This window comes from Pseudophryne corroboree, chromosome 3 (assembly GCF_028390025.1).
Source record: "Pseudophryne corroboree isolate aPseCor3 chromosome 3, aPseCor3.hap2, whole genome shotgun sequence".
NCBI classification, from domain to species: Eukaryota; Metazoa; Chordata; class Amphibia; order Anura; family Myobatrachidae; genus Pseudophryne; species Pseudophryne corroboree.
The window spans coordinates 53,520,590-53,541,163 of NC_086446.1; the positions used below are offsets into that span (position 1 = coordinate 53,520,590).

The 20,574-nt window shown below is 46.5% G+C and overlaps 1 protein-coding gene across 1 annotated transcript in view; it reads left to right on the plus strand.

The window, feature by feature from the left end:
- The window catches only part of LOC135057152 (zinc finger protein 585B-like), a 162,827-nt gene that overhangs the window by 104,398 nt on the left and 37,855 nt on the right, over positions 1-20,574 (plus strand). The window contains exons 9-10 of the mRNA XM_063963051.1: positions 17,669-17,818; positions 17,882-17,969. Of these exons, the coding sequence (XP_063819121.1) occupies positions 17,669-17,818; positions 17,882-17,969 (238 nt within the window). The remainder of the gene's footprint in view (positions 1-17,668; positions 17,819-17,881; positions 17,970-20,574) is intronic.

The window sequence follows — 20,574 nt, forward strand, 5'->3', positions numbered from 1 at the left end:
CCCATCATTTCAGTGACAGGGTCTGCCACACGACTGTGACTGATATGACGGGTTGGTTTGGACCCCCCCCAAAAAAGAAGCAATTAATCTCTCCTTGCACAAACTGGCTCTACAGAGGCAAGATGTCCACCTCATCTTCACCCTCCGATATATCACCGTGTACATCCCCCTCCTCACAGATTATCAATTCGTCCCCACTGGAATCCACCATCTCAGCTCCCTGTGTACTTTGTGGAGGCAATTGCTGCTGGTCAATGTCTCCGCGGAGGAATTGATTATAATTCATTTTAATGAACATCATCTTCTCCACATTTTCTGGATGTAACCTCGTACGCCGATTGCTGACAAGGTGAGCGGCGGCACTAAACACTCTTTCGGAGTACACACTTGTGGGAGGGCAACTTAGGTAGAATAAAGCCAGTTTGTGCAAGGGCCTCCAAATTGCCTCTTTTTCCTGCCAGTATAAGTACGGACTGTGTGACGTGCCTACTTGGATGCGGTCACTCATATAATCCTCCACCATTCTATCAATGTTGAGAGAATCATATGCAGTGACAGTAGACGACATGTCCGTAATCGTTGTCAGGTCCTTCAGTCCGGACCAGATGTCAGCATCAGCAGTCGCTCCAGACTGCCCTGCATCACCGCCAGCGGGTGGGCTCGGAATTCTGAGCCTTTTCCTCGCACCCCCAGTTGCGGGAGAATGTGAAGGAGGAGATGTTGACAGGTCGCGTTCCGCTTGACTTGACAATTTTGTCACCAGCAGGTCTTTCAACCCCAGCAGACCTGTGTCTGCCGGAAAGAGAGATCCAAGGTAGGCTTTAAATCTAGGATCGAGCACGGTGGCCAAAATGTAGTGCTCTGATTTCAACAGATTGACCACCCGTGAATCCTTGTTAAGCGAATTAAGGGCTGCATCCACAAGTCCCACATGCCTAGCGGAATCGCTCCCTTTTAGCTCCTTCTTCAATGCCTCCAGCTTCTTCTGCAAAAGCCTGATGAGGGGAATGACCTGACTCAGGCTGGCAGTGTCTGAACTGACTTCACGTGTGGCAAGTTCAAAGGGCATCAGAACCTTGCACAACGTTGAAATCATTCTCCACTGCACTTGAGACAGGTGCATTCCACCTACTATATCGTGCTCAATTGTATAGGCTTGAATGGCCTTTTGCTGCTCCTCCAACCTCTGAAGCATATAGAGGGTTGAATTCCACCTCGTTACCACTTCTTGCTTCAGATGATGGCAGGGCAGGTTCAGTAGTTTTTGGTGGTGCTCCAGTCTTCTGTACGTGGTGCCTGTACGCCGAAAGTGTCCCGCAATTTTTCTGGCCACCGACAGCATCTCTTGCACGCCCCTGTCGTTTTTTAAAAAATTCTGCACCACCAAATTCAAGGTATGTGCAAAACATGGGACGTGCTGGAATTTGCCCATATTTAATGCACACACAATATTGCTGGCGTTGTCCGATGCCACAAATCCACAGGAGAGTCCAATTGGGGTAAGCCATTCCGCGATGATCTTCCTCAGTTGCCGTAAGAGGTTTTCAGCTGTGTGCGTATTCTGGAAAGCGGTGATACAAAGCGTAGCCTGCCTAGGAAAGAGTTGGCGTTTGCGAGATGCTGCTACTGGTGCCGCCGCTGCTGTTCTTGCGGCGGGAGTCCATACATCTACCCAGTGGGCTGTCACAGTCATATAGTCCTGACCCTGCCCTGCTCCACTTGTCCACATGTCCGTGGTTAAGTGGACATTGGGTACAACTGCATTTTTTAGGACACTGGTGAGTCTTTTTCTGACGTCCGTGTACATTCTCGGTATCGCCTGCCTAAAGAAGTGGAACCTAGATGGTATTTGGTAACGGGGGCACACTGCCTCAATAAATTGTCTAGTTCCCTGTGAACTAACGGCGGATACCGGACGCACGTCTAACACCAACATAGTTGTCAAGGACTCAGTTATCCGCTTTGCAGTAGGATGACTGCTGTGATATTTCATCTTCCTCGCAAAGGACTGTTGAACAGTCAATTGCTTACTGGAAGTAGTACAAGTGGGCTTACGACTTCCCCTCTGGGATGACCATCGACTCCCAGCGGCAACAACAGCAGCGCCAGCAGCAGTAGGCGTTACACGCAAGGATGCATCGGAGGAATCCCAGGCAGGAGAGGACTCGTCAGAATTGCCAGTGACATGGCCTGCAGGACTATTGGCATTCCTGGGGAAGGAGGAAATTGACACTGAGGGAGTTGGTGGGGTGGTTTGCGTGAGCTTGGTTACAAGAGGAAGGGATTTACTGGTCAGTGGACTGCTTCCGCTGTCACCCAAAGTTTTTGAACTTGTCACTGACTTATTATGAATGCGCTGCAGGTGACGTATAAGGGAGGATGTTCCGAGGTGGTTAACGTCCTTACCCCTACTTATTACAGCTTGACAAAGGGAACACACGGCTTGACACCTGTTGTCCGCATTTCTGGTGAAATACCTCCACACCGAAGAGCTGATTTTTTTGGTATTTTCACCTGGCATGTCAACGGCCATATTCCTCCCACGGACAACAGGTGTCTCCCCGGGTGCCTGACTTAAACAAACCACCTCACCATCAGAATCCTCCTGGTCAATTTCCTCCCCAGCGCCAGCAACACCCATATCCTCCTCATCCTGGTGTACTTCAACACTGACATCTTCAATCTGACTATCAGGAACTGGACTGCGGGTGCTCCTTCCAGCACTTGCAGGGGGCGTGCAAATGGTGGAAGGCGCATGCTCTTCACGTCCAGTGTTGGGAAGGTCAGGCATCGCAACCGACACAATTGGACTCTCCTTGTGGATTTGGGATTTCAAAGAACGCACAGTTCTTTGCGGTGCTTTTGCCAGCTTGAGTCTTTTCAGTTTTCTAGCGAGAGGCTGAGTGCTTCCATCCTCATGTGAAGCTGAACCACTAGCCATGAACATAGGCCAGGGCCTCAGCCGTTCCTTGCCACTCCGTGTGGTAAATGGCATATTGGCAAGTTTACGCTTCTCCTCCGACAATTTTATTTTAGGTTTTGGAGTCCTTTTTTTACTGATATTTGGTGTTTTGGTTTTGACATGCTCTGTACTATGCCATTGGGCATCGGCCTTGGCAGACGACGTTGCTGGCATTTCATCGTCTCGGCCATGACTAGTGGCAGCAGCTTCAGCACGAGGTGGAAGTGGATCTTGATCTTTCCCTAATTTTGGAACCTCAACATTTTTGTTCTCCATATTTTAATAGGCACAACTAAAAGGCACCTCAGGTAAACAATGGAGATGGATGGATTGGATACTAGTATACAATTATGGACGGGCTGCCGAGTGCCGACACAGAGGTAGCCACAGCCGTGAACTACCGCACTGTACTGTGTCTGCTGCTAATATATAGACTGGTTGATAAAGAGATAGTATACTCGTAACTAGTATGTATGTATAAAGAAAGAAAAAAAAACCACGGTTAGGTGGTATATACAATTATGGACGGGCTGCCGAGTGCCGACACAGAGGTAGCCACAGCCGTGAACTACCGCACTGTACTGTGTCTGCTGCTAATATATAGACTGGTTGATAAAGAGATAGTATACTCGTAACTAGTATGTATGTATAAAGAAAGAAAAAAAAAACACGGTTAGGTGGTATATACAATTATGGACGGGCTGCCGAGTGCCGACACAGAGGTAGCCACAGCCGTGAACTACCGCATTGTACTGTGTCTGCTGCTAATATATAGACTGGTTGATAAAGAGATAGTATACTCGTAACTAGTATGTATGTATAAAGAAAGAAAAAAAAACCACGGTTAGGTGGTATATACAATTATGGACGGGCTGCCGAGTGCCGACACAGAGGTAGCCACAGCCGTGAACTACCGCACTGTACTGTGTCTGCTGCTAATATATAGACTGGTTGATAAAGAGATAGTATACTCGTAACTAGTATGTATGTATAAAGAAAGAAAAAAAAAACACGGTTAGGTGGTATATACAATTATGGACGGGCTGCCGAGTGCCGACACAGAGGTAGCCACAGCCGTGAACTACCGCACTGTACTGTGTCTGCTGCTAATATATAGACTGGTTGATAAAGAGATAGTATACTCGTAACTAGTATGTATGTATAAAGAAAGAAAAAAAAAACACGGTTAGGTGGTATATACAATTATGGACGGGCTGCCGAGTGCCGACACAGAGGTAGCCACAGCCGTGAACTACCGCACTGTACTGTGTCTGCTGCTAATATATAGACTGGTTGATAAAGAGATAGTATACTCGTAACTAGTATGTATGTATAAAGAAAGAAAAAAAAACCACGGTTAGGTGGTATATACAATTATGGACGGGCTGCCGAGTGCCGACACAGAGGTAGCCACAGCCGTGAACTACCACACTGTACTGTGTCTGCTGCTAATATATAGACTGGTTGATAAAGAGATAGTATACTCGTAACTAGTATGTATGTATAAAGAAAGAAAAAAAAACCACGGTTAGGTGGTATATACAATTATGGACGGGCTGCCGAGTGCCGACACAGAGGTAGCCACAGCCGAGAACTACCGCACTGTACTGTGTCTGCTGCTAATATATAGACTGGTTGATAAAGAGATAGTATACTCGTAACTAGTATGTATGTATAAAGAAAGAAAAAAAAACCACGGTTAGGTCACTGGTATATACAATTATGGACGGGCTGCCGAGTGCCGACACAGAGGTAGCCACAGCCGTGAACTACCGCACTGTACTGTGTCTGCTGCTAATATATAGACTGGTTGATAAAGAGATAGTATACTCGCAACTAGTATGTATGTATAAAGAAAGAAAAAAAAACCACGGTTAGGTCACTGGTATATACAATTATGGACGGGCTGCCGAGTGCCGACACAGAGGTAGCCACAGCCGTGAACTACCGCACTGTACTGTGTCTGCTGCTAATATAGACTGGTTGATAAAGAGATAGTATACTACTAATATTATATACTGGTGGTCAGTAGAGATGAGCGGGTTCGGTTTCTCTGAATCCGAACCCGCCAGAACTTCATGTTTTTTTTCACGGGTCCGAGCGACTCGGATCTTCCCGCCTTGCTCGGTTAACCCGAGCGCGCCCGAACGTCATCATGACGCTGTCGGATTCTCGCGAGGCTCGGATTCTATCGCGAGACTCGGATTCTATATAAGGAGCCGCGCGTCGCCGCCATTTTCACACGTGCATTGAGATTGATAGGGAGAGGACGTGGCTGGCGTCCTCTCCGTTTAGAATTAGAATAGATTAGAGAGACACTTGATTTACTAATTTTGGGGAGCATTAGGAGTACTCAGTAGTGTACAGTGCAGAGTTTTGCTGATAGTGACCAGTGACCACCACTTTTATTTATAATCCGTTCTCTGCCTGAAAAAAGCGATACACAGCACACAGTGACTCAGTCACATACCATATCTGTGTGCACTGCTCAGGCTCAGGCCAGTGTGCTGCATCATCTATATATATTATATATCTGTCTGACTGCTCAGCTCACACAGCTTATAATTGTGGGGGAGACTGGGGAGCACTACTGCAGTGCCAGTTATAGGTTATAGCAGGAGCCAGGAGTACATAATATTATATTAAAATTAAACAGTGCACACTTTTGCTGCAGGAGTGCCACTGCCAGTGTGACTAGTGACCAGTGACCTGACCACCAGTATATAATATTAGTAGTATACTATCTCTTTATCAACCAGTCTATATTAGCAGCAGACACAGTACAGTGCGGTAGTTCACGGCTGTGGCTACCTCTGTGTCGGCACTCGGCAGCCCGTCCATAATTGTATATACCAGTGACCTAACCGTGGTTTTTTTTTCTTTCTTTATACATACATACTAGTTACGAGTATACTATCTCTTTATCAACCAGTCTATATATTAGCAGCAGACACAGTACAGTGCGGTAGTTCACGGCTGTGGCTACCTCTGTGTCGGCACTCGGCAGCCCGTCCATAATTGTATATACCACCTAACCGTGGTTTTTTTTTCTTTCTTTATACATACATACTAGTTACGAGTATACTATCTCTTTATCAACCAGTCTATATATTAGCAGCAGACACAGTACAGTGCGGTAGTTCACGGCTGTGGCTACCTCTGTGTCGGCACTCGGCAGCCCGTCCATAATTGTATATACCACCTAACCGTGGTTTTTTTTTCTTTCTTTATACATACATACTAGTTACGAGTATACTATCTCTTTATCAACCAGTCTATATATTAGCAGCAGACACAGTACAGTGCGGTAGTTCACGGCTGTGGCTACCTCTGTGTCGGCACTCGGCAGCCCGTCCATAATTGTATATACCACCTAACCGTGGTTTTTTTTTCTTTCTTTATACATACATACTAGTTACGAGTATACTATCTCTTTATCAACCAGTCTATATATTAGCAGCAGACACAGTACAGTGCGGTAGTTCACGGCTGTGGCTACCTCTGTGTCGGCACTCGGCAGCCCGTCCATAATTGTATATACCACCTAACCGTGGTTTTTTTTTCTTTCTTTATACATACATACTAGTTACGAGTATACTATCTCTTTATCAACCAGTCTATATATTAGCAGCAGACACAGTACAGTGCGGTAGTTCACGGCTGTGGCTACCTCTGTGTCGGCACTCGGCAGCCCGTCCATAATTGTATATACCACCTAACCGTGGTTTTTTTTTCTTTCTTTATACATACATACTAGTTACGAGTATACTATCTCTTTATCAACCAGTCTATATATTAGCAGCAGACACAGTACAGTGCGGTAGTTCACGGCTGTGGCTACCTCTGTGTCGGCACTCGGCAGCCCGTCCATAATTGTATATACCACCTAACCGTGGTTTTTTTTTCTTTCTTTATACATACATACTAGTTACGAGTATACTATCTCTTTATCAACCAGTCTATATATTAGCAGCAGACACAGTACAGTGCGGTAGTTCACGGCTGTGGCTACCTCTGTGTCGGCACTCGGCAGCCCGTCCATAATTGTATATACCACCTAACCGTGGTTTTTTTTCTTTCTTTATACATACATACTAGTTACGAGTATACTATCTCTTTATCAACCAGTCTATATATTAGCAGCAGACACAGTACAGTGCGGTAGTTCACGGCTGTGGCTACCTCTGTGTCGGCACTCGGCAGCCCGTCCATAATTGTATACTAGTATCCAATCCATCCATCTCCATTGTTTACCTGAGGTGCCTTTTAGTTGTGCCTATTAAAATATGGAGAACAAAAATGTTGAGGTTCCAAAATTAGGGAAAGATCAAGATCCACTTCCACCTCGTGCTGAAGCTGCTGCCACTAGTCATGGCCGAGACGATGAAATGCCAGCAACGTCGTCTGCCAAGGCCGATGCCCAATGGCATAGTACAGAGCATGTCAAAACCAAAACACCAAATATCAGTAAAAAAAGGACTCCAAAACCTAAAATAAAATTGTCGGAGGAGAAGCGTAAACTTGCCAATATGCCATTTACCACACGGAGTGGCAAGGAACGGCTGAGGCCCTGGCCTATGTTCATGGCTAGTGGTTCAGCTTCACATGAGGATGGAAGCACTCAGCCTCTCGCTAGAAAACTGAAAAGACTCAAGCTGGCAAAAGCACCGCAAAGAACTGTGCGTTCTTTGAAATCCCAAATCCACAAGGAGAGTCCAATTGTGTCGGTTGCGATGCCTGACCTTCCCAACACTGGACGTGAAGAGCATGCGCCTTCCACCATTTGCACGCCCCCTGCAAGTGCTGGAAGGAGCACCCGCAGTCCAGTTCCTGATAGTCAGATTGAAGATGTCAGTGTTGAAGTACACCAGGATGAGGAGGATATGGGTGTTGCTGGCGCTGGGGAGGAAATTGACCAGGAGGATTCTGATGGTGAGGTGGTTTGTTTAAGTCAGGCACCCGGGGAGACACCTGTTGTCCGTGGGAGGAATATGGCCGTTGACATGCCAGGTGAAAATACCAAAAAAATCAGCTCTTCGGTGTGGAGGTATTTCACCAGAAATGCGGACAACAGGTGTCAAGCCGTGTGTTCCCTTTGTCAAGCTGTAATAAGTAGGGGTAAGGACGTTAACCACCTCGGAACATCCTCCCTTATACGTCACCTGCAGCGCATTCATAATAAGTCAGTGACAAGTTCAAAAACTTTGGGTGACAGCGGAAGCAGTCCACTGACCAGTAAATCCCTTCCTCTTGTAACCAAGCTCACGCAAACCACCCCACCAACTCCCTCAGTGTCAATTTCCTCCTTCCCCAGGAATGCCAATAGTCCTGCAGGCCATGTCACTGGCAATTCTGACGAGTCCTCTCCTGCCTGGGATTCCTCCGATGCATCCTTGCGTGTAACGCCTACTGCTGCTGGCGCTGCTGTTGTTGCCGCTGGGAGTCGATGGTCATCCCAGAGGGGAAGTCGTAAGCCCACTTGTACTACTTCCAGTAAGCAATTGACTGTTCAACAGTCCTTTGCGAGGAAGATGAAATATCACAGCAGTCATCCTACTGCAAAGCGGATAACTGAGTCCTTGACAACTATGTTGGTGTTAGACGTGCGTCCGGTATCCGCCGTTAGTTCACAGGGAACTAGACAATTTATTGAGGCAGTGTGCCCCCGTTACCAAATACCATCTAGGTTCCACTTCTCTAGGCAGGCGATACCGAGAATGTACACGGACGTCAGAAAAAGACTCACCAGTGTCCTAAAAAATGCAGTTGTACCCAATGTCCACTTAACCACGGACATGTGGACAAGTGGAGCAGGGCAGGGTCAGGACTATATGACTGTGACAGCCCACTGGGTAGATGTATGGACTCCCGCCGCAAGAACAGCAGCGGCGGCACCAGTAGCAGCATCTCGCAAACGCCAACTCTTTCCTAGGCAGGCTACGCTTTGTATCACCGCTTTCCAGAATACGCACACAGCTGAAAACCTCTTACGGCAACTGAGGAAGATCATCGCGGAATGGCTTACCCCAATTGGACTCTCCTGTGGATTTGTGGCATCGGACAACGCCAGCAATATTGTGTGTGCATTAAATATGGGCAAATTCCAGCACGTCCCATGTTTTGCACATACCTTGAATTTGGTGGTGCAGAATTTTTTAAAAAACGACAGGGGCGTGCAAGAGATGCTGTCGGTGGCCAGAAAAATTGCGGGACACTTTCGGCGTACAGGCACCACGTACAGAAGACTGGAGCACCACCAAAAACTACTGAACCTGCCCTGCCATCATCTGAAGCAAGAAGTGGTAACGAGGTGGAATTCAACCCTCTATATGCTTCAGAGGTTGGAGGAGCAGCAAAAGGCCATTCAAGCCTATACAATTGAGCACGATATAGTAGGTGGAATGCACCTGTCTCAAGTGCAGTGGAGAATGATTTCAACGTTGTGCAAGGTTCTGATTCCCTTTGAACTTGCCACACGTGAAGTCAGTTCAGACACTGCCAGCCTGAGTCAGGTCATTCCCCTCATCAGGCTTTTGCAGAAGAAGCTGGAGGCATTGAAGGAGGAGCTAACACGGAGCGATTCCGCTAGGCATGTGGGACTTGTGGATGCAGCCCTTAATTCGCTTAACAAGGATTCACGGGTGGTCAATCTGTTGAAATCAGAGCACTACATTTTGGCCACCGTGCTCGATCCTAGATTTAAAGCCTACCTTGGATCTCTCTTTCCGGCAGACACAGGTCTGCTGGGGTTGAAAGACCTGCTGGTGACAAAATTGTCAAGTCAAGCGGAACGCGACCTGTCAACATCTCCTCCTTCACATTCTCCCGCAACTGGGGGTGCGAGGAAAAGGCTCAGAATTCCGAGCCCACCCGCTGGCGGTGATGCAGGGCAGTCTGGAGCGACTGCTGATGCTGACATCTGGTCCGGACTGAAGGACCTGACAACGATTACGGACATGTCGTCTACTGTCACTGCATATGATTCTCTCAACATTGATAGAATGGTGGAGGATTATATGAGTGACCGCATCCAAGTAGGCACGTCACACAGTCCGTACTTATACTGGCAGGAAAAAGAGGCAATTTGGAGGCCCTTGCACAAACTGGCTTTATTCTACCTAAGTTGCCCTCCCACAAGTGTGTACTCCGAAAGAGTGTTTAGTGCCGCCGCTCACCTTGTCAGCAATCGGCGTACGAGGTTACATCCAGAAAATGTGGAGAAGATGATGTTCATTAAAATGAATTATAATCAATTCCTCCGCGGAGACATTGACCAGCAGCAATTGCCTCCACAAAGTACACAGGGAGCTGAGATGGTGGATTCCAGTGGGGACGAATTGATAATCTGTGAGGAGGGGGATGTACACGGTGATATATCGGAGGGTGAAGATGAGGTGGACATCTTGCCTCTGTAGAGCCAGTTTGTGCAAGGAGAGATTAATTGCTTCTTTTTTGGGGGGGGTCCAAACCAACCCGTCATATCAGTCACAGTCGTGTGGCAGACCCTGTCACTGAAATGATGGGTTGGTTAAAGTGTGCATGTCCTGTTTTGTTTATACAACATAAGGGTGGGTGGGAGGGCCCAAGGACAATTCCATCTTGCACCTCTTTTTTCTTTTCTTTTTCTTTGCATCATGTGCTGATTGGGGAGGGTTTTTTGGAAGGGACATCCTGCGTGACACTGCAGTGCCACTCCTAGATGGGCCCGGTGTTTGTGTCGGCCACTAGGGTCGCTAATCTTACTCACACAGCTACCTCATTGCGCCTCTTTTTTTCTTTGCGTCATGTGCTGTTTGGGGAGGGTTTTTTGGAAGGGCCATCCTGCGTGACACTGCAGTGCCACTCCTAGATGGGCCCGGTGTTTGTGTCGGCCACTAGGGCCGCTAATCTTACTCACACAGCTACCTCATTGCGCCTCTTTTTTTCTTTGCGTCATGTGCTGTTTGGGGACGGTTTTTTGGAAGGGACATCCTGCGTGACACTGCAGTGCCACTCCTAGATGGGCCCGGTGTTTGTGTCGGCCACTAGGGTCGCTTATCTTACTCACACAGCGACCTCGGTGCAAATTTTAGGACTAAAAATAATATTGTGAGGTGTGAGGTATTCAGAATAGACTGAAAATGAGTGTAAATTATGGTTTTTGAGGTTAATAATACTTTGGGATCAAAATGACCCCCAAATACTATGATTTAAGCTGTTTTTTTAGTGTTTTTGGAAAAAAACACCCGAATCCAAAACACACCCGAATCCGACAAAAAAAATTCGGTGAGGTTTTGCCAAAACGCGTTCGAACCCAAAACACGGCCGCGGAACCGAACCCAAAACCAAAACACAAAACCCGAAAAATTTCAGGCGCTCATCTCTAGTGGTCAGGTCACTGGTCACTAGTCACACTGGCAGTGGCACTCCTGCAGCAAAAGTGTGCACTGTTTAATTTTAATATAATATTATGTACTCCTGGCTCCTGCTATAACCTATAACTGGCACTGCAGTAGTGCTCCCCAGTCTCCCCCACAATTATAAGCTGTGTGAGCTGAGCAGTCAGACAGATATATAATATATATAGATGATGCAGCACACTGGCCTGAGCCTGAGCAGTGCACACAGATATGGTATGTGACTGACTGAGTCACTGTGTGTATCGCTTTTTTCAGGCAGAGAACGGATATATTAAATAAACTGCACTGTGTGTCTGGTGGTCACTCACTATATAATATATTATGTACTCCTGGCTCCTGCTATAACCTATAACTGGCACTGCAGTAGTGCTCCCCAGTCTCCCCCACAATTATAAGCTGTGTGAGCTGAGCAGTCAGACAGATATATATAATATTATATATAGATAATAGATGATGCAGCACACTGGCCTGAGCCTGAGCAGTGCACACAGATATGGTATGTGACTGAGTCACTGTGTGCTGTGTATCGCTTTTTTCAGGCAGAGAACGGATTATATTATGTACTCCTGGCTCCTGCTATAACCTATAACTGGCACTGCAGTAGTGCTCCCCAGTCTCCCCCACAATTATAAGCTGTGTGAGCTGAGCAGTCAGACAGATATATATAATATTATATATAGATAATAGATGATGCAGCACACTGGCCTGAGCCTGAGCAGTGCACACAGATATGGTATGTGACTGAGTCACTGTGTGCTGTGTATCGCTTTTTTCAGGCAGAGAACGGATTATAAATAAAAGTGGTGGTCACTGGTCACTATCAGCAAAACTCTGCACTGTACACTACTGAGTACTCCTAATGCTCCCCAAAATTAGTAAATCAAGTGTCTCTCTAATCTATTCTAATTCTAAACGGAGAGGACGCCAGCCACGTCCTCTCCCTATCAATCTCAATGCACGTGTGAAAATGGCGGCGACGCGCGGCTCCTTATATAGAATCCGAGTCTCGCGATAGAATCCGAGCCTCGCGAGAATCCGACAGCGTCATGATGACGTTCGGGCGCGCTCGGGTTAACCGAGCAAGGCGGGAAGATCCGAGTCGCTCGGACCCGTGAAAAAAAACATGAAGTTCTGGCGGGTTCGGATTCAGAGAAACCGAACCCGCTCATCTCTAATCACCACCCCACCATTGTGTGAGTGACATCAGTTCCTGACACTGCCCGATCTGCAGTAAGCCCAGGCTGTGACATCTCCCTGATTGGTACTGCACAAGGAAAACACACACTGAGGTTTCTGCCTTATTGATGGTAATGTTATTGTTTTGTCAGGTTTGAGTTTTAGCATTCCATAGTTTCCTGTAATATTAGATCATGTCTAATAATAGGACAGGTTTCACCGTAAGGTTTACACCACAGTGCCTGAAGAAAGAGTGATGTGTGTGTTTTCTATATAGAATTAGTTGTGATTTGGGCGGGCACTTCCTGATCACAGAATTTCCCACTCCTGATCACAGAATTTCTGTGTGGATAATCCAGCTCAATGTGTAACCAGTCCAATATCTCCCAGTCCAGTATTATTCACTCATATGTAATACCCCTTTCACACCTAACCAATAGGTTGTGTCTATGTTACCTTCGTGCTCAGGACCTGGAAGTGACAAAACGAGTGGGCAGGAGAGAACTTCCGCCCTTACAGCACCTAAATGTTTTCTTCGTTCTCCGTTCGTTTGGGGTAAAAAAAAAAATTCTATGCAGCATTGGACCCTCGCGGGCTCGCTCCACTCGCCACGCTTCGGGCACGGTGTCTCGCTCCGCTCGCCACACTTTACTATTCCAAATACATTGTGACATGGACCCAGGGGGTTTTGGGAAAGGTCCTCTCCACAAAGTGAAACTAGACGCTACCCTAACCAATAACCCGGCATATATAACCCTGGTGGATGCGGGCCACTGTGCGGTGTGAAAGGGGTTACTCTCGAATTCCCGGGTCACCTGACCTGGTAATTAAACCCGGGAATAAAGCAGGGTTGAATGCAGTGTGAACAGTCGATGCATCTCCACGCTGCCTCTGCCTATACTGTGACCAAGGACCCGTTCACAGTATAGGCACAGGCAGCGTGGAGATGATCTCTTCTCCCAGCACCGCCTCTGCACCCGCCCCTGATGCCGCCGCGGTCCCGGCCCGTGATGCATTGAGATGTGAAAATGTGACCAGTATCAGTCCAACTTGGACAGATGTAGCTGATTCTACTGTGCATTTGGCTGTTTTGAAACTTTCAAAACAAGTTTATATTAGAGATGAGCGCCTGAAATTTTTCGGGTTTTGTGTTTTGGTTTTGGGTTCGGTTCCGCGGCCGTGTTTTGGGTTCGAACGCGTTTTGGCAAAACCTCACCGAATTTTTTTTTGTCGGATTCGGGTGTGTTTTGGATTCGGGTGTTTTTTTCAAAAAACACTAAAAAACAGCTTAAATCATAGAATTTGGGGGTCATTTTGATCCCAAAGTATTATTAACCTCAAAAACCATAATTTACACTCATTTTCAGTCTATTCTGAATACCTCACACCTCACAATATTATTTTTAGTCCTAAAATTTGCACCGAGGTCGCTGTGTGAGTAAGATAAGCGACCCTAGTGGCCGACACAAACACCGGGCCCATCTAGGAGTGGCACTGCAGTGTCACGCAGGATGTCCCTTCCAAAAAACCCTCCCCAAACAGCACATGACGCAAAGAAAAAAAGAGGCGCAATGAGGTAGCTGTGTGAGTAAGATTAGCGACCCTAGTGGCCGACACAAACACCGGGCCCATCTAGGAGTGGCACTGCAGTGTCACGCAGGATGGCCCTTCCAAAAAACCCTCCCCAAACAGCACATGACGCAAAGAAAAAAAGAGGCGCAATGAGGTAGCTGACTGTGTGAGTAAGATTAGCGACCCTAGTGGCCGACACAAACACCGGGCCCATCTAGGAGTGGCACTGCAGTATGTATGTATAAAGAAAGAAAAAAAAAACCACGGTTAGGTGGTATATACAATTATGGACGGGCTGCCGAGTGCCGACACAGAGGTAGCCACAGCCGTGAACTACCGCACTGTACTGTGTCTGCTGCTAATATATAGACTGGTTGATAAAGAGATAGTATACTCGTAACTAGTATGTATGTATGTATAAAGAAAGAAAAAAAAACCACGGTTAGGTCACTGGTATATACAATTATGGACGGGCTGCCGAGTGCCGACACAGAGGTAGCCACAGCCGTGAACTACCGCACTGTACACTGGTTGATAAAGAGATAGTAGTATACTCGTAACAACTAGTATGACGACGGTATAAAGAATGAAAAAAAAACCACGGTTAGGTGGTATATAATACAATTATGGTTGGACGGACTGCCTGCCGAGTGCCGACACAGAGGTAGCCACAGCCGTGAACTACCGCACTGTACACTGGTTGATAAAGAGATAGTAGTATACTCGTAACAACTAGTATGACGACGGTATAAAGAATGAAAAAAAAACCACGGTTAGGTGGTATATAATACAATTATGGTTGGACGGACTGCCTGCCGAGTGCCGACACAGAGGTAGCCACAGCCGTGAACTACCGCACTGTACACTGGTTGATAAAGAGATAGTAGTATACTCGTAACAACTAGTATGACGACGGTATAAAGAACGGAAAAAAAACCACGGTTAGGTGGTATATATTATAATACAATTATGGATGGACGGACTGCCTGCCGAGTTCCGACACAGAGGTAGCCACAGCCGTGAACTACCGCACTGTACACTGGTTGATAAAGAGATAGTAGTATACTCGTAACAACTAGTATGACTGACTATGACGGTATAAAGAATGAAAAAAAAACCACGGTTAGGTGGTATATATTATAATAATACAATTATGGATGGACGGACTGCCTGCCGAGTTCCGACACAGAGGTAGCCACAGCCGTGAACTACCGCACTGTACACTGGTTGATAAAGAGATAGTAGTATACTCGTAACAACTAGTATGACTGACTATGACGGTATAAAGAATGAAAAAAAAACCACGGTTAGGTGGTATATATTATAATACAATTATGGATGGACGGACTGCCTGCCGACTGCCGACACAGAGGTAGCCACAGCCGTGAACTACCGCACTGTACACTGGTTGATAAAGAGATAGTAGTATACTCGTAACAATTAGGATGACACTATGACGGTATAAAGAATGAAAAAAAAACCACGGTTAGGTGGTAGGTATATAATAATAAATAATACAATTCTGGTCGGACGGACTGCCTGCCGTGTGCCGACACAGAGGTAGCCACAGCCGTGAACTACCGCACTGTACACTGGTTGATAAAGAGATAGTAGTATACTCGTAACAATTAGGATGACACTATGACGGTATAAAGAATGAAAAAAAAACCACGGTTAGGTGGTAGGTATATAATAATAAATAATACAATTCTGGTCGGACGGACTGCCTGCCGTGTGCCGACACAGAGGTAGCCACAGCCGTGAACTACCGCACTGTACACTGGTTGATAAAGAGATAGTAGTATACTCGTAACAATTAGGATGACACTATGACGGTATAAAGAATGAAAAAAAAACCACGGTTAGGTGGTAGGTATATAATAATAAATAATACAATTCTGGTCGGACGGACTGCCTGCCGTGTGCCGACACAGAGGTAGCCACAGCCGTGAACTACCGCACTGTACACTGGTTGATAAAGAGATAGTAGTATACTCGTAACAATTAGGATGACACTATGACGGTATAAAGAATGAAAAAAAAACCACGGTTAGGTGGTAGGTATATAATAATAAATAATACAATTCTGGTCGGACGGACTGCCTGCCGTGTGCCGACACAGAGGTAGCCACAGCCGTGAACTACCGCACTGTACACTGGTTGATAAAGAGATAGTAGTATACTCGTAACAATTAGGATGACACTATGACGGTATAAAGAATGAAAAAAAAACCACGGTTAGGTGGTAGGTATATAATAATAAATAATACAATTCTGGTCGGACGGACTGCCTGCCGTGTGCCGACACAGAGGTAGCCACAGCCGTGAACTACCGCACTGTACACTGGTTGATAAAGAGATAGTAGTATACTCGTAACAATTAGGATGACACTATGACGGTATAAAGAATGAAAAAAAAACCACGGTTAGGTGGTAGGTATATAATAATAAATAATACAATTCTGGTCGGACGGACTGCCTGCCGTGTGCCGACACAGAGGTAGCCACAGCCGTGAACTACCGCACTGTACACTGGTTGATAAAGAGATAGTAGTATACTCGTAACAATTAGGATGACACTATGACGGTATAAAGAATGAAAAAAAAACCACGGTTAGGTGGTAGGTATATAATAATAAATAATACAATTCTGGTCGGACGGACTGCCTGCCGTGTGCCGACACAGAGGTAGCCACAGCCGTGAACTACCGCACTGTACTGTGTCTGCTGCTAATATAGACTGGTTGATATTTAAAGAGATATTAGTAGTATACAACAATACTATACTGGTGGTCAGGCACTGGTCACCACTCCTGCAGCAAAAGTGTGCACTGTTAATTAATATAATTGTACTCCTGGCTCCTGCTAACAACCTGCAGTGCTCCCCAGTCTCCCCCACAATTAATTATAAGCTTTTAATTTATACATTGATGACTGTGCAGCACACTGGGCTGAGCTGAGTGCACACAGACTGAGTCACACTGTGTGACTGACTGTGCTGTGTATCGTTTTTTTTTTCAGGCAGAGAACGGATATAGCAGAGAGAAGTGAACGGATATATTATATTAAATAAAAGTTAACTAGCAACTGCACTGGTCACTGACTGTGGTAAACTAACTCTGTCTGCGACTCTGCACAATCTCTCTCTATCTAATCTATCTATCTCTATTCTAATGGAGAGGACGCCAGACACGTCCTCTCCCTATCAATCTCAATGCACGAGTGAAAATGGCGGCGACGCGCGGCTCCTTATATAGAATCCGAGTCTCGCGATAGAATCCGAGCCTCGCGAGAATCCGACAGCGTCATGATGACGTTCGGGCGCGCTCGGGTTAACCGAGCAAGGCGGGAAGATCCGAGTCGCTCGGACCCGTGGAAAAAAAAGTGAAGTTCGTGCGGGTTCGGATTCAAAGAAACCGAACCCGCTCATCTCTAGTTTATATGTCTATTTTCAGAGACCATAAAAAATGTCTTCTCCATGTTCTGTTTATAAGATTACTAATGTCTAACATCATTTGTGATATTTAAGTGTTATAATATTGTTTTTTGGGTTATATAGGTTAAAGATATGACTGATATTAAGGTAGAATGTACTGAGGGAAAAGAAGAGACGTATGTGACTGATATAAAGGATGAAGATATAAATGAAGAAGAGACATATGTGACTAATGTGAAGGCAGAAGATATAGAGGGAGAAGAAGAGGCGTATGTGACCGATATTAAGGCAGAAGATATAGAGGGAGAAGAAAAGACGTATGTGACCGATATTAAGGCAGAAGATATAGAGGGAGAAGAAGAGACGTATGTGATGGGTGAACAGCAGTGTAAGGAAGAGGAGATCCTTACAGATAACAGCGCAGGTGAGTAATAAACTCATTACAGAAGAGTCACATATTCTCCTTGCTCAATCACTACAACAGTCTCTTCTCCTACACCCTAATCCTTCAGTAGAGACTAATGATAATAAAATTAGATTTTGGTTCTTACCTAATAAATCTTTCTCTAACGTCCTAGTGGATGCTGGGGACTCCGTAAAGACCATGGGGAATAGATGGGCTCCGCAGGAGACAGGGCACTCTAAGAAAGAATTAGGACTACTGGTGTGCACTGGCTCTTCCCTCTATGCCCCTCCTCCAGACCTCAGTTAGAATCTGTGCCCGGACGAGATGGGTGCACCTTAGTGAGCTCTCCTGAGCTTGCTAGAAAGAAAGTATTTTTGTTAGGTTTTTTTATTTTCAGAGAGCTTCTGCTGGCAACAGACTCTCTGCTACGTGGGACTGAGGGGAGAGAAGCAAACCTACTAACTGCGGATAGGTCTTGATTCTTAGGCTACTGGACACCATTAGCTCCAGAGGGATCGAACACAGGAACGCACCCTTGGTCATCCGATCCCAGAGCCGCGCCGTCGTCGCCCTCGCAGAGCCAGAAGCAAGAAGCCGGCGTGAGAAGCAAGAAGACTTCAAAAGCGGCGGCTGAAGACTCCAGTCTTCATATGAGGTAGCGCACAGCACTGCAGCTGTGAGCCATTGCTCCCACATTAAACCCACACACTACGGTCACTGTAGGGTGCAGGGCGCAGGGGGGGGCGCCATGGGCAGCAATTAGGTACCTCTTGGCAAAGTGGGCATATATACAGTTAGGCACTGTATATATGCATGAGCCCCCGCCATTATTTTACACAAAATCGTGGGACAGAAGCCCGCCGCTGAGGGGGCGGAGCTTCTTCCTCAGCACTCACCAGCGCCATTTTCTCTCCACAGCTCCGCTGAAAGGAAGCTCCCCAGGCTGTCCCCTGCAGAATCACGGTAGAAAAAGGGTAAAAAGGAAGGGGGGGGGGGCACATAAATTTAGCGCAAAATCAGTATATACAGCAGCTACTGGGTAAACACTAAGTTACTGTGTAATTCCTGGGTCATATAGCGCTGGGGTGTGTGCTGGCATACTCTCTCTCTGTCTCTCCAAAGGGCCTTGTGGGGGAACTGTTTTCAAAAAGAGCATCCCCTGTGTGTGTGGTGTGTCGGTACGCATGTGTCGACATGTTTGACGAGGAAGGCTATGTGGAAGCAGAGCGGGAGCAATTGAATGTGGTGTCTCCGCCGACGGCGCCGACACCTGATTGGATGGATATGTGGAAGGTTTTAAATGATAATGTTAACTACTTGCATAAAAGGTTGGATAAAGCTGAGGCCTTGGGACAGTCAGGGTCTCAACCCATGCCTGATCCTACAGCGCAGAGGCCGTCAGGGTCTCAGAAGCGCCCACTATCCCAAATTGTTGACACAGATAGTGACACGGATTCTGACTCCAGTGTCGATTGCGATGATGCAAAGTTGCAGCCAAAAATGGCTAAAGCCATCCGCTACATGATTATAGCAATGAAGGATGTGTTGCACATCACAGAGGAAACCCCAGTCCCTAACAAGAGGGTTCATATGTATGGGGAAAAAAGGCATGAGGTGACCTTTCCCCCTTCACATGAGTTAAATGAGTTATGTGAAAAAACTTGTGAATCTCCAGATATGAGAATGCAGATTTCCAAACGGATGCTTATGGCGTATTCTTTCCCGCCAACGGACAGGTTACGCTGGGAATCCTCCCCTAGGGTAGACAAAGCCTTGACACGCTTATCTAAGGAGGTTGCCCTGCCGTCACAGGATACGGCCGCCCTAAAAGATCCTGCAGATAGAAAACAGGAAGGTGTCCTGAAGTCCATTTATACACATTCAGGTACCCTGCTAAGGCCGGCAATTGCGTCAGCCTGGATGTGTAGTGCTGTAGCAGTATGGACAGATACGTTATCTGAGGAAATTGATACCTTGGACAAGGATACTATATTGCTGACCCTGGGGCATATAAAAGACGCTGTCCTATATATGAGAGATGCCCAGAGAGACATTACCATGCTGGGCTCCAGAATAAATGCAACGTTGTTTTCTGCCAGAAGGGTCCTGTGGACTCGGCAATGGACAGGTGATGCCGACTCAAAAAGGCACATGGAGGTTTTACCTTATAAGGGTAAGGAATTGTTTGGGGATGGTCTTTCAGACCTAGTGGCCACAGCTACGGCTGGGAAGTCAAATATTTTGCCATATATTCCCTCACAACCTAAGAAAGCACCGTATTACCAAATGCAGTCCTTTCGTTCACAAAAAAGTAAGAAAGTCAGAGGTGCGTCCTTTCTTGCCAGAGGCAGGGGTAGAGGAAAGAAGCTGCACAATACAGCTAGTTCCTAGGAACAGAAGACCTCCCCAGCTTCCACTAAATCCACCGCATGATGCTGGGGCTCCACGGGTGGAGCCAGGATCGGTAGGGGCGCGTCTCCGAAATTTCAGCCACCAGTGGGTTTGCTCTCGGGTAGATCCCTGGGCTATACAGATTGTATCTCAGGGGTACAGGCTGGAATTCGAAGTGATGCCCCCTCACCGTTACCTCAAATCGGACCTGCCGGCTTTCCCGATAGAGAGG